This window comes from Sebastes umbrosus, chromosome 9 (genome assembly GCF_015220745.1).
Source record: "Sebastes umbrosus isolate fSebUmb1 chromosome 9, fSebUmb1.pri, whole genome shotgun sequence".
In the NCBI taxonomy this organism is placed as follows: Eukaryota; Metazoa; Chordata; class Actinopteri; order Perciformes; family Sebastidae; genus Sebastes; species Sebastes umbrosus.
In genome coordinates, this window is record NC_051277.1 from 19,295,922 (window position 1) to 19,311,244 (window position 15,323).

At 36.8% G+C, this 15,323-nt stretch overlaps 2 protein-coding genes across 2 annotated transcripts; one reads left to right on the plus strand and one right to left on the minus strand.

The window, feature by feature from the left end:
- Positions 1-1,787: 1,787 nt before the first annotated feature.
- pdzd11 (PDZ domain containing 11) lies at positions 1,788-7,857 on the plus strand. The gene is made up of 6 exons (XM_037780742.1): positions 1,788-1,901; positions 2,888-2,995; positions 4,362-4,502; positions 4,627-4,725; positions 4,879-4,939; positions 5,910-7,857. Exons 2-6 carry the CDS (start codon positions 2,903-2,905, stop codon positions 5,942-5,944), a joined length of 429 nt encoding a protein of 142 aa, XP_037636670.1. The 5' UTR covers positions 1,788-1,901; positions 2,888-2,902; the 3' UTR covers positions 5,945-7,857.
- Positions 7,858-9,564: 1,707 nt separating this feature from the next.
- stard14 (START domain containing 14) lies at positions 9,565-14,366 on the minus strand. The gene is made up of 6 exons (XM_037779215.1): positions 14,052-14,366; positions 13,803-13,950; positions 12,076-12,179; positions 11,787-11,904; positions 11,657-11,709; positions 9,565-9,800 (listed from the first exon to the last, which is right to left on the minus strand). Exons 1-6 carry the CDS (start codon positions 14,211-14,213, stop codon positions 9,591-9,593), a joined length of 795 nt encoding a protein of 264 aa, XP_037635143.1. The 5' UTR covers positions 14,214-14,366; the 3' UTR covers positions 9,565-9,590.
- Positions 14,367-15,323: the final 957 nt, after the last annotated feature.

The window sequence follows — 15,323 nt, forward strand, 5'->3', positions numbered from 1 at the left end:
AATCTGGCTTGCCTCACGATAGCCTAACGCCTGCAGGCTGTATTTTGTTATTCTAGTCATTTGTTGATTTTCAATGAAACCCTTTATACCCATTTCTTTTAATGTATTTTATTTGGGAAAACTTTAAAGGAGGGTAAAAGGAAAAATAAAACCAATATTTCAGTTTCCGTAATTGTTTGTTATTGTAGAGGCATTTGTTTATTATTATCATTATTATTATTATTAAGGAGGCATTTTATTTTATATTATTATGTGGATGGGAACTGTTTTTCAGTCTTCTGACTGATCAACTACAGTCTGGGGAAATCAGTACCGCTACACACATATGTTCCATGTCATTTCAAATGAGAATGAAATGTGCAGTTTGTAAAGAGACGCAGTGGTAGAAAAAGTACTCAGATATTTTACTCAAGTAAAAGATAAGATAAGATAAGATAATCTTTTTTATTCCCACAGCGGGGAATTTTGCAGTGTTTCAGCAGCAAAGGGGATAGTGCAAACATTAAGAGGCATCAGTAAAAAACAGAACAAGATAACATAAATAGTAAGTAAACAATAAATATATAATAATAAGTAAACAGTAAAAGAAATTAAAATACAAAAATTATAAAATATGTACAGATATAGTAGTAAAAAATATAGTAGTAGACACGAGACAGACATTATTGCACATGAAATATGAAATGTTGATATTGTACAGGATATGGAGATTGCACAGTATAGAAATACTGTGTTACAAGTAAAATTCATGCATTAAAATGTATTAGTATCAACATATAAAGTACCAAAACTACTCATGATACAGAGTAGCCCATTTCAGAATAATACATTTCATAATATTGGATTATAATCATTGGTGCATTAATGTGTACATCAGTTTAATGTTGAAGCAGGTAAAGGTGAAGCTAATTTGAACTACTTTATACACCGATAGCTTGTAAATCCCCCCTTATCTACATCTGTATTCATCAATTCAATTCAATTCAATTCAATTTGCTTTATTAGCATGACTGTCAGGTGAACAATATTGCCAAACGTCAATTCAATAATAAATACAAATAAAAAAAGAACAAAATACACACACATACACATACAAATGTTGGCTGGGGAGTGGTAGATTGGCAGGGGGAAAAAAATAATTAAATCCTCTCCATCATTCCTGTTGCCCTTAAAAAATTAATTACAAGATTGTGTACTTTCCTAGATGTCTTTCCTGGCAGATTCCCCAATGAAATATTAGCAACAAACACTTTTTCTTGTATTAAACAATGACTGCAGTGCACCCAGTGTCACCTACTGCGGAGGCGTCACGCCAACATGCAGTCAACAATTATACTGTAATGTAAACACTGTGAAGGAACAGTAGTGCAATGATAGATTTTATTTACTCCTCTACTTCATGGTTGTTGTTTTTTTTGTGGGGGGAGGGGAGGGTTTGTTCTTTTGATGCTTTGATATTGCAATATATTGTTATTAATTGTTTTTTTATTTGTTTGTTTGTTTTATTGACACAGGAAACATTAATTACTTCTTTATTGTTTTCTTCCATTTACATGGATGTTCTTTTTAAATATCTATATATTGTAATTTGCTTAATGAATTGTATATATATATATATATATATATATATATATATATATATATATATATATATATATACATGTTTTTGTTTTTATTTTGTTCTTTTTTTATTTTTATTTATTATTGAATTGACCCTTCGGCAATATTGTTCACCTGACAGTCATGCCAATAACATACAAACATACACACCACATAACCATGCTGGCTGTGACTCCAGTAGTCCAGCAGGTGGCGGTGATGCGTCTCTGAGCTGGTTTGACAACCGTCAATAAACACCAGCGAAGAAGAAGAAGTGTTTGTTGCTTCCTCCAGACTGGCAGGTGAGATCATGTGTTTTATTTCATGTCCTTCACTCTACGTTTTCCATCCAGATGTTAACGTTACGCGCTGTCTTCATCGTTATAGTTCAAACTATGACAGCAGTGAATGTTAGTTAAAGATTGTGTGTTAAAGAGAGTAAAGCAGGCTAACTGTGAGCTAACTGTGGCGTTAGCAGCTTGTTTACATAAAATGATCCACTGTGTAAAGCTAAAGCACGATTCATCTGATCTCTATCATCTGATCCAGATGTTCATCACTATATTCACACTGTATTATGTCAGCAGGCTTACTTTGTGGAAACTTATTTTTACTAAAACTAATCGACCTGAATGTACATATATTATGTTTTTCTCCTCTTTGCTTTCTCTGCTGTATTTAACATTATATACAGCCTTATAGACGAATTAAAGGTCCCATATCATGCTCATTTTCAGGTTCATACTTGTATTTTGTGTTTCTAGTAGAACATGTTTACATGCTTTAATGTTCAAAACACACTTTATTTTCTTCATACTGTCAGTCTGAATATACCTGTATTCACCCTCTGTCTGAAACGCTCCGTTTTAGCGCATTTCAACGGAATTGCGTTTGCTAGGAAACAGTTTGGGTCCATGTTTACTTCCTGTCAGCTGATGTTATTCACATACACTGCAACAGGAAATAAACTGGGACACATTTAGAATGTTTACGTTTAAAACGGTGTAATGGTGTAAATGTTGTATATTTGTGACATCACAAATGGACAGAAATCCTAACAGCTTGTTTCAAACGCACAGTTTCTGAATACGGGCTGTGTGTGTTTCTCCGTATATTGAGTGTTTTGATAGTTTACCAGTATTAATATAACACTTAAACCTGTAGACATGAAAATCTCACTTTTTACAATATGGGACCTTTAAGACAGTCGTTACCTGTTTTATATATAACAAACAGTACACTAAAAGAAAGAACAGCTTTTCATAACAATGTGCTTTTCTTTCTTTAGGTGTTTTCATAAACAATGGATCAGAAGATTCCTTATGATGACTACCAGCTCCCAGTGGTATTCCTGCCTTCTTATGAGAACCCACCAGCGTGGATAGCCCCACAGGAGGTATGCCACTTTGTGCTTAAACACATATACAGTATAACTGTGACAGAGAAGTTTGCTAGCTTTCAGCTGCATTTTCAGGTTTTCATTGGGGGGATGGAGTTTTCTCAGTTGTCATGGAGATGGCACAGATGTCATAGGACCTAAGTATAAAACCTTGGTCTCATGATAGCAGGTGGTCATATCTGGGGGTGAGATCATAACCTCTGTCACTGTTTAAAAGGTGGCCTCTGGTGTTAATAATAATAATAATCTTTATTTGTTAGGCACCTTTCTAAACATAGTTTCAAAGTGCTTGCACAGATACAATGAAATACAGACAAAATAAAAACAACTATAAAAGAACAAAACATAAAGACCAAATAATGAGAAAACTAAAACCTGTAACCAGCGGTATCAAAACAATAAGTTACTACACATATGCCAAAAGAGGACAATATAAGGTGTGGGAAAAGGTGCACCAAGTTGTTGCCTTACCGAGTTAAAAAAGCCTTTTTATAAAAATGTTTTTTTAAAATTGGTAGTAGAGCTAGCTAACCTGAGGTCCTGAGGTAGACTGCTTCACAGTCTAGCGGCATTGATGACAAAGGCCCTGTCATCCTTAGTCACCAACCTAGATCTGGGTACAACCAGTAAGACCTTAGTCACCAGCCTAGCCCTGGGTACAACCAGTAAGACCCTAGTCACCAGCCTAGACCTGGGTACAGCCAGTAAGGCCTTAGTCACCAGCCTAGCCCTGGGTACAACCAGTAAGACCCTAGTCACCAGCCTAGACCTGGGTACAACCAGTAGAGCCAAGTCCGAGGACCACAGGTTAAGCGGTGGCACATAGGGTAAAAGGAGCTCAGTGATGTAGCTTGGTGCCAAACCATGCAGAGCTTTAAAAGTTAATAATAAAATCTTAAAATCAATTCTAAATTTGACAGGCAGCCAGTGAAGTGCAGCTAAAACCGAAGTGATGTGCTCAAATCTTCTCATACCAGTGATCAGTCTAGCAGCTGCGTTTTGTACTAGTTGCAGGCGATGTATTGAAGTTTGGCTGAGACTGGAATAAAGTCTGTCTGTAGTCTGTTTGCCATGTGTCCTTGTCCCTGCACAAGATACTCTATCAACACTGAAAATACACAACATTGGCTTATTAGTGGATGGACGGAGAAAGATCAAGGACACATTCAAATTTGACACCTAAGGCGAAGAAGACCGTGTGATGTAGTTGAAAACTCTGCAACTTTTGTAAATCAAAGATATTGTATAAAGAATGTACAGCCTACAAAAGAAAGGAAAACTGTTGAATGTTGCAGGCTTAAAGGGTGTCCCCCTTCACCCTCCCCCTCGTCTCATGTATTCTTTTTTTTTTTTACATTTTAAGCGTATTCATCACCCTGACTACAACAATGAGCTCACCCAGTTCCTGCCTCGTACAATCGTATTGAAGAAACCTCCAGGAGCACAGCTGGGCTTCAACATCCGTGGAGGCAAGGCGTCACAGCTGGGAATCTTTATATCCAAGGTGTGTGTGTGTGTGTGTGTGTGTGTGAAGGCGTGTTGGCTTTTACTAGCATTCACACTTGTTGTGCTGCTGACTAATTGTTTCCACACTGTGATTTTATAATTTGTGTGTGATGTGTTGGCAGGTGGTCCCAGACTCTGATGCCCACAGAGCCGGGCTGCAAGAGGGAGACCAGGTTCTTTCTGTGAATGAGGTTGATTTCCAAGACATAGAGCACTCAAGAGTAAGTCAGAGAAAAAACTTTCAAGCTGAGATCCATTCAGATTTGAATCAACACATTATTATACAGTATCTACCACATCTTCACTGGAATCTTCAATATTTGAACTCCCATTGAAATGACTCTGAATAACTCTCATTTCTTCCTCCTCTTTAGGCTGTAGAGATTCTGAAGACTGCGCGAGAGATACTGATGAGGGTTCGCTTCTTTCCTTACAGTAAGTCCTATTCTACTTAATCATATCAAAAGCATGACGAAATAGTCTGTACTCCACTCTACTTTGTCTTTGATGGTCCAATCACTATTTTGTGACCATAAATAACAGATAAAATAACAAATAAAATAAATTCATGTACAGTAATTGATGTGTTTGACTGAAATTGTAAAATGAGCCATTTGTGTGTTTCTTGACTGATCCTAATTTAAAACATAGCTCTGCTTTCATGCTGTGTTTACAAAACATTATTGATGCAAACAAACCTTCAAGAGCATCATAGCTTTGTACTATGAAGCAAGTTCAACATACCCAGGGTATCTTCTCGTTATCTGGCTTAACTAACCCTAACAAACGAGATCCCGCTAAGCGGTCCTACGACAGTGGTTATCACCTCGGTAAATCAACCTAGGGTTTCTCAATCTGGCTATGAGCGCGTTCATATATAAAAGGGCTATTACTTTATATATATATTTATATTATATTATATTATATAGTTTGATATAACGCTTCACACGTTCCCCCTTCATTAGTGAAAGTCAAGATTCACCTGAGAGCAACACATTTACAAAACAAGTCAAATAGAAATGTATATAAGATATATGTATTGACAGATTATGACAACTGGTTCAACCATTTAACATGTAGTGACTTATGTAATGAACTAATGCCTAATGTTTTGGGGGGGTAAGAGGACTATTTAACAGAGAACCAGTATAATACAGTTTGATCAACATGTCATAAGCAATTGATAATGTGGGAACCAGCAGACGAGTGTACATAATCATTTGCATGAATGTGTCAGCATGGTACAGTACCTGCAGGCTGTATCTAAGCTGCACTTATCAGCTGGCTGATCTCACTGCTTGTCTTCAGCCACAAAACAAAAACAGGGCTTTGGAGTCACTGAATTATACATACTGGTAGGCGACCAGTATTGTGACTATGTTCTCTGTGTGTTTTCTTCTATCAGACTACCAACGGCAGAAGGAGAGGACTGTACATTAGGTGGCAGCAGAGAGAGAGAGAGCGAGAGAGTTGGACGGCTGCGTCACTGCACGTCATCACCCTCCTCCTACAGACTCTGGCCTCCATTCTGTCTCAGCTTCACGATGACTGATGTATGACTAACCGGCTCATTCAAACTCCTCCACGTAAGAACATAATGTACTCTCTGTATGTTTCCTCTATCACCCAGATATCCGAGCGCTACCGAATCTACTGTGATACATGTTGACTTCTACTGTATTCACAGGAAGTGAAAGAAGCTTAATAGACATTTCACATTATACATTACGGAACTGATACATGTTTTTCTTGTCAGTCATAACATTTTATAATTGTATTATGCTTTGCCTGTATTCACTTTTTCCTCAAGCCCTATAATTACATGTTTCTACATGAAGTTATTATAACTAAGGTTCAGGAACAAAACCACGCTTCTCTCCCTCGGTAATCCAATCACCCGTGCAGACCTATATAGGTGTGTCTAACCGTCTTCTCTCAGGATTGTCTCAATTCTCACAACCGGCGCTTTGTTGGTTGCTTAGACCGACACAGTGTTACCCAAGGTATCCTGTTTCGATAGATTAGATTTGCTTGCAACGGACTTCGAGCTGCTTCTTATCCCCTCCTTCGATAATCGACCCTCACCCAATCACCCCACCGAACTCGACCCTTACCCAATCTTTCCCGCATCCTCCAGCCATTCCAAGTGAAACTACCATACTGTACTAAGAGTGTGGTCTTTGTTAGTGAATGTAGTTTTAGACATAATATATTTTGATCAAGTACAGAGTAGCACTTGTGTGTACTGTACACATTAGCCTTGATGATATAAAGTAGAGACACATATACACTCTAGTTTATTAGGTATACCTAGCTAAAACTAATGCAGTCCACTACATCAGTCAAGCAATAAATCCTACCGTCATGAAAGGTATGATGTTCAGCTTAAAAATGTTCAGAATCATTTCAACTCAAGACCAACTTACTAGCTTTTCCTGAAGCTTTCAACCATAGATATCTATGTTTTCAACTTCATATTACAGTTCTAATGAGTTTTCTATTGTTTCTCTTATTGATTAACTGTACATGTATATGTGACTTGGATTTCAGTACGCACTGACACATGGTACAGAGACAGCAGGGCCTTATGTATTGTAAGAGCAAATGATAATGAGTGCAGGACTTCTGGTAAATATCACTGATCTAAATATCACTGTGAATATACTGTACATCAAGTTTTTCTTTAAATATTTAACCAAAAAAATTTTTTTTAGGGAATATTAAGTTGTGTAAATATATTTCAGTGACCGAGCACTACTTAAATACATTTAAATTGTGTTTCATACATGATGGTTTTTTTACATAACCTGCTTCTGGGCTGAATGATATTGTAATTATTTAATGTATGAACTGTATATTTGAAGTGCTTCAAGTATAACTTCTAATATGCTGTTACAGTGCATGATAACAACACATTGTGCCCTGCATCTTATCTGCGTATCATGGTAACGCCTGTAATCGAGTGTTTTATCTGTGTGAGACTCTGATTTCAATCCAACAGAAGACTCGTTTGGGTACTTTTATCATTTTGGCCTCTCTGGTTCAAGATGAGCTTATCGGTAATATCAGCAGATAAAAGCTTTTGGACGGGAAATAAACACATTCATATAAAACGGCTGAATACCTCTGGGTGTTACTGCAGTAACCAAGTATACAGTAAGGTCATTTGTTTGTATGCTAATACCTGCCTGTTGCATCTCAACACTGTCTTATTCTTTTGTACACTAATAATTTTCATAAATGGAATAACTTTTGGTTTTTCCATCTGATGATTTTAAATCGTTTTTCAACATTTTCAGCTCACAACATTGACATGGTAAATGAAATAAAATGTTTTGAACCCTTGTAACCTCCTCTTTGTACCTTGTTTTTGTACTTGAAGAGCCTGAACCAGCTGGAAATGGACCGGTTTGCTCTGGTTCAAGCAGTCAAACTTGTTTAACTTTGTAGGTCGGTTTCTCTTGAAACTGATTGTCATCTTAAGAGGAATACAGTCAATGACAGTGATTAGCAAAGCCCGTTAACCTTGGGAGGTTTATTTTTTTTAAAAGACATCAAGACATTGTTAACATTCAATATCAAATATACTGTATGATGAAGAAAAACCTCACCAGCTCAGCCTGCAGGGCTTCATTCCAGGGTTTTTTCTCCATCATTACTTCATCTGAGCTTACAGAAACGTCAAATAAATTAAATCAAAGATATTCTTTATGGTCATTCCAATCCTTCAGGTAAAGTGATATTCAACTGACAAAACTTAACTATATCTTCATTCTCAGAGATCAACAACTGATCCCCTCCTAGAGTGCCAATGTAAGTCTGTATAACTTAGAATAGACAGAATTAAATCACATAAAACCTTTGAGTGCACATCATCTGAGTAATTACAATGAACCTTCAAACCGTCCTTCTGTGTTACACATTCAAGATAGAAACACAACATAGTTGCTCACTAATCATGACTAAATTAACTAATGGTTAAAACAAATTATAAAACAAAATCAGTAGCAAATAATGGCAGTGAAGTGTTTTTTTTTGTTTTGCATTTAAGCTAAAATACTTTGTGAAAAACAGATTTAAGCTCGACGCCCAGAGCAGCTACACTAACCCAGAATTAGTTTCATGTTAACATATTAACATGGATGTTTCAACTAGAGCTGCAACGATTAATCGATTAGTTTCAACTATTAAATTAATCTGCAACTATTTTGATAATCGATTAATCGGTTTGAGTAATTTTCTTTAAGAAAAATAGGGCAAAATTCTCTGATTCCAGCTTCTTAAATGTGAATATTTTCTGGTTTCTTTCCTCCTCTATGACAGTAAACTGAACATCTTTGAGTTGTGGACAAAACCAGACATTTGAGGACGTCATCTTGGGCTTTGGGACAACATTTTTCACCATTTTGTGACATTTTATAGACCAAACAACTAATCCATTAATTGAGAAAATAATAGGCAGATTAATCGACAATGAAAATAATCTTTAGTTGCAGCCCTAGTTTTAACAGCAACTAGTCATATACTGTGATTTAACAAAATATAAAGTGACTATCAGGCTCAGATAATTTTGATCTGACATTCAACAAAGAAAAATAATCTCACTTCACTCTACTTTCACCACCGACAGTAATCTAATCGAATTTCCATTCACAGTCATGTGTAAAGTTAAAGTGGACAACTACGCTTCATTTCTTCATTTAAAATGTGTTCATGTGTATTTTACATAGCTGCAACTAAAAGAAGGCCTGACAGAGGACCCATTGTAAATGTAGTGCTGTATAACGCATTCAAACCCCATCACCTCCAAGTCTGTAAAACAACAAATAATAGGTTTTTAAAAGCTCGGCAGCAAACTCTGGAGAGATGTTTAGCTAAGTTCAACATGGACTGAGGTGAATGGCAATTTGATCTGAGCTCATTTCCATCTGGTGAGACAGCTGTAAACACTTCATGCTCTTGCTCATCCCACAAGGCACACTGATTTAGATAAATATTCATGAGCACTATTAGGGCACCGTCACAGAGAGTCAGAGGTCTCAAGTCTTATACACAGTCCGTCCTCTTCCCGTCACTTTATTGCGATCTAACTGCTGTCCTCGCTCTCCAGCTGATCGGCCACCTTGGTGCTCTCGTCCACGTTTTCCAGCGAGCTGGCTCTCTGTATCGACAGCACGCCGGGGTCCATCATGGGCAGGATGTTCTGCTCCGGGTTCACCCAGGGCTTGAGGTCAGGAGAGTTCTGCGCTTTCCACTCTGGGTAGTTCTGTCCCGCCTTGTGTACACACTTCATCACCTGGAAGGAGCGGGCCAAGAGAGGATACCGTTATCAGAGGGTCACACCACGCCTTTGTTCTCAGTCAACAGAGCTGAAGAAAACGCTGGTCACAACATACTGAGTAACACATTATGTGGCAAGCAGATACACAAGTCTAACGATTTACAAGTTAGTAAGACAATTGGTTGGTTGGTACCAATGGATTCCTTAGGGTTTCTAGTTTCATATGATGCCAGTATATTCACTTTAGCTTTAAAACTGAGCCTGCCAGCGTTAACTTTGACTGCCCTAGTAAAAATATACATTTTTAAATAACATATTTAACATGTTAACAAAAGGTCAAATTACAGGGCAGATAAATTCTTGACTTCAACCATATGGCAACAAAAAACACTGAACACAAGTTTTGCTTCAAACAAAACTCCAGCTTTGACTGTGGGTCAGGTAACGTACCACGTTTATCTCCAACCAAAAAGTCAGAAACAATGAGGACGTCTCCCCACCAATCACCATATGACACAATCCACTTAAAGCCTCTGAACTCAGTTTATCTGGCTGATTAGACCTCTGCTCAGGACCGTCTGTGCGTTCCAATACCCATACTACCATACTATTTAGTATGCCAGAAAAATAGTATGTCCCAATACACAGTATGTCAAATGCAGTATACCAGAAATAACAGGATGTCCTTCTACATCTGGTCATATTTTGCAGTATGCAAGCCAGCAGGCTCCTCTGGCTATTCTGACCCACAATCCTCTGTGCAGCAGATATATGAGCAAGAGGGTCAAAGTTCACAATTTGGAATGTAGGCTGTGTGGGCGCGAAGAGAAGTAATTGATTGACATCTTCCGGAGTCTCCTGTTAGGTTTGTTGAACCGGTTAGGGCGGGACAAATTACACCTTATTGGTAGATGAAGATTTGTGACCTAATAAATTCCAGCCACCTTTAACCTGAACAGAGATCTTATCAGCCAGCATAACTGATAACACATGTGTGGGTGTTTTTTTTTATCTGCCATCAGTAATTCTCTAGTCTAGACTTTAAACAATCTGTTACTACTGACTGTTGGTCAGACAAAACAAGCGATTTGAAGACATAACTTTGGCCTTTAGGAAACAATAGTGGACATTTTCACTATATTCGGACAAACTGATTAGTCAATTAATCGAGAATATAATCCACAGCCTGGCTGAAATAGTCTCATCTTTTAAATTACTTACAGACAACAGAGATATTTATATTAATTATTTATTGCCTTTGACCTTCTGAGATTTTCCCCTCTTACGGTTCTTCTTTAGATTTTTCTGCTAATTAGCTTACTGTTGATTTTATATTTACTTCTCTAAGGTAAATTAACAATTACATTATTTTCATTCTCATATCTCATTTTATATGCTCACTACTTATTGCCTTATGATGATTTAGTCTATAGAAATCACTGTTACTAGGTAAAGAAGGTCAATGTTCTGTTTGGTTAAAAGGCGTCACACTGGCAGCTTCTCACACACACACACACGTCGACACACACTTTGGTCTAAATAGTTTCAATCGGCGGAGGATATGAAACCTGAGAAACAAGTTCTGCCGAGACGGAGAGCCTCAGCTCGAGCGGAGATACTCCTTTGTCAGCAACCGTACCAGGAGAGGCCCTTAAATTGGGTTTCTATGGTTACCATTGTCCTTTAAGACACATGAAACCCTCACTCCCTTATGCGCACACACACACCTTGTACACGCTTCTTAATCACCTCGTGGACGCCCAGGCCCACACACTGATACAGTACACACTTGATGTATTTTTAACCTTATCTCTTTTGTTGACTAGAAGTAAACAAAACTTTTACTGAGAAGAGTTTGTTGCGTCACTTACCCGTGGAGCCAGAACTTGAGAGCCTTGGTTTACCACCCACTTGGGAAGAGAACCTGGAGCAGAGAGATAAACGTTAAAAAAAACACCTCTAAAACTGTTTTGAAAGTGTGAGTGTTGGTTGTGGTCTCACCTTTGGGGTCAGCTTGTGAAAGGTAAATGAAAGTGCAGCTGGTTGGTCCTGTGGGCTTGATCAGGTATCCGGTGAGGATGGAGATGGCCCTCACGATGTCGCGGCGAGGAGGATACTCCTGGGATAATGAGAAAAACTACGATTAACAAGTTTTAACTACAAACACCTCGTTCAAGACGTTGGACAAGTTACCATCACTTTGAAAAAAAAAAAAAAAGAAATCAAGTAAGTAGGTGTCTGAGAATTGTAGAAATGGCACATGTGAGAGTGTGTGGAGGAGGTGGCTTACCGGGTGTTTGACTGAGAAGTTCATGATGGTGAACTCTTCTTCCGTCACCTGCCATGAACGCAGACTCACCACATCTCTGTTCTTTATGGGCTTTGGACAAACCCCTGCAGACAAAAAGACAAAAAACTGGTTATATTGTGTTCCTCCATGAAATCCTTCACTGTACACAACAAGTGCACCCTTGTTATTACAATAAATACAGCGGCAGAAGAAGAGGGCTCTCATCCTTCATCCCAGAGGGCTTCAGCAGCTTCACAAACGTGTTGACAGAAGAAACAGATTCTAATAACTCAGAAATGGAAGTTAAAAGGAGACAGCACTGCAATGAACTGAAACAAATCAGGTTTGAGTATGTAAATATGGAGAGAAGTCATTGTGGATGGGAAAATAATGGTAGCAGTGTTTATATTTCACAACGGCTCAAAATAAAAGTGCATTTCAGCTCTTTTGTAAAACATGATGCTTAAACGGACAATCCTGGAAGTCCCTTCTTAAAACATACTTTTATCAGAGAGCCTATCTTGATTTTACTTGACTTTTAATTTCCTTTAAAATGGTTCTTTTCCTATTCTGCCTTTTTCTACACTATATTGTTTATTTTTTTCACAAGATTGTTTTTTATCGGTTTCTGATCGTTTATGACTTGTCGGTTTGACTTTGCTGCCTTTGTGAAGCACTTTGTAATGTATATATGTATTTTTTTCTGTCTTGTCTTTATCTCTGTTATATACAGTATACATGCATATACTTATACTTGTTGTAAGGTTTTGTAAGGTTGGTCTTATCTTATAATTATGTTGTTTAAAGAGAATCAAATATTGTTTAGAAAAAACGTAGTGTGGATTTTGAAAAGTACTCTACAACTAAAAAATATTATTATTATAATAAAACATACAAGATTAAGAACTTGGACACAAAACAAATACAAATCAGCACTGATTTTAAATCATGAACTGTCTTAAAATAACCTTGTGAAGCACTTTGTAATGTGTATTTATTTTTACTGTCTTTTCTTGACCTCTGTTATATATATTTATACTTGATGTAAGGTTTGTCTTGTAATTATGTTGTTTAAAGAGAATAAAATATTGTTTAAAAAAAACAAGGTGGATTTTCAAAAGTGCTCTATAAATAAAGATTATTATTATAAAACATACAATATCAAGATCTTGGACACAAAACAAATAAAAATCAGCACTGATTTTAAATAATGAACCGTCTTAAAATAACTTTTGTGAAGCACTTCTTTTCTGTCTTGTCTTGACCTCTGTTATATATATTTATACTTGATGTAAGGTTTGTCTTATCTTATAATTATGTTGTTTAAAGAGAATAAAACATTGTTTTTAAAAAACAGTAATGTGGATTTTGAAAAGTGCTATACAAATAAAGATTATTATTATTATTATAAAACATACAAGATCAAGAACTTGGGAACAAAACAAATAAAAATCAGCACTGATTTCAAATCATGAACATAGCCTAAATAAATAAATAAATAAATAAATAAATAATATAAAAGAATATCTTCAAAACCCCCAAATATGAATCAAACTAATAAATATGCACTTTCCCTTTTCACTGTTTAAGTGTATTTCTGGTGAAGCAACAGGTGCAACAGGTGTAACTGAGTGAGGCCTGCAGCTCTGTAGCTCTGCAGACTAACAGGTTTCTGTGTAGATGAATGTGATGATAGCATTGAAGAGAAGAGAGAAAGGAGTCCTCACATGAGTAGTAGCCCACATCAGCGTTAGCAGAGAGACGAGCAATGTCAAAACTGTCCAACATGGCTGGGTCCCACTTCTTGCGGTAAGAGCTGTCATGAAGGACGTCGTACATGGTGGCAGCTGATACATCTTTGATTGTCATTTTACACTGAAACACACACACAGAAGACAGAAGTGTTAGAATAAAAAAAAGGGCAAGTAGGATATCTTATAACAAGTAATTTCTAAAGTTGTTAAAAATGAACTTACCTTGATCTTGTGGACTTTGGGGACGTTATTTCCTTTATTTGTAGGAGCACTTTCGACCCACACTTGCATCCCATGCTTATCATACCTGTTGATCCAGTTGTCGGTAGATAAACACTGCTTTCTGAAGTCAGCAAACACCGCATCGTCGGGTAAAATAGACATCTTTAAATAATAAAATATTCAATCTGGCACACCTGTGTGTTCACCTGTAGTCGACTCCTGGAGAGATTTAAAGCTTCTGTTAGCTGTGAGCCTCGAATATATACGAGCTGATCTCCCAATCAGGTCGAGCAGGATTTCTCTCTGTTGGATTCCTGAGTCATACCTTCAGACACCTCTCCCAATGACGTCACAGCACTTCTTGCGTGCAGGTGTGTTACGCAGGTAGCGGAAAGAGACAAGGAAGATTAATCCCTGTGATTTGTGTTCCAATATAATACAGCCACTGTTAGGTCAGAGGAAATGAAGCAGTTCATAATAATAAAAGAGCAGTGTTGTGGTGTTTTATTGTCAGGAAGGCTGCATATAGATATAGTAAGTAGGCTGTGTGTTACTGTGGGCTGCTCAGGGGAGTGGGTGGCTGAGAATTGCTGTGTTGATGAATGTAGAGCATCATCACGACTATTTAAAAAAGTACACTAACAAAAAGAAAAAAATATTGCTTGAATTTATCCCTGACTGGGTCTATAGTTATTTTTCTTTTTAAATTTCTAATTTGATTAAATAATTAATTACTTCCTAAAACATGGCTATAATGGATTTAAACTAAAGTTCTAATTTAATCAAATAATTCATTACAAATTCCATCCTAAAACATGACTATAGTGGATTTAAACTAAAGTTCTAATTCAATTAAATAATTCATTACAAATACCTCCTTAAAACATGGCTATAATGGATTTAAACTAAATATATAATTTAATTAAATCATTCATTACAAATACCTTCCTAAAACATGGCTATATTGGATTTAAACTAAAGTTCCAATTTGATTAAATAATTGATTACAAATGCCATCCTAAAACCTTACTATAATGGAAATGAAGCCTCCATTGGGTATTTAGAGATACATGGCTACTTTATTTGAACTATAGCAATAGTGGTGGAAAGTAACTATGAATGAATGAATTAACTTTATTTATTAAGTGCCTTTCATGCACAGAACGCAGCACAAAGTTCTTAACAAAAAAGTGTAAAGAAATAAAAACAAATGTTTTTCTTATATACAGTATATAAAAAGGAAAAATAGGCTCACACATTCATATTCAAGTA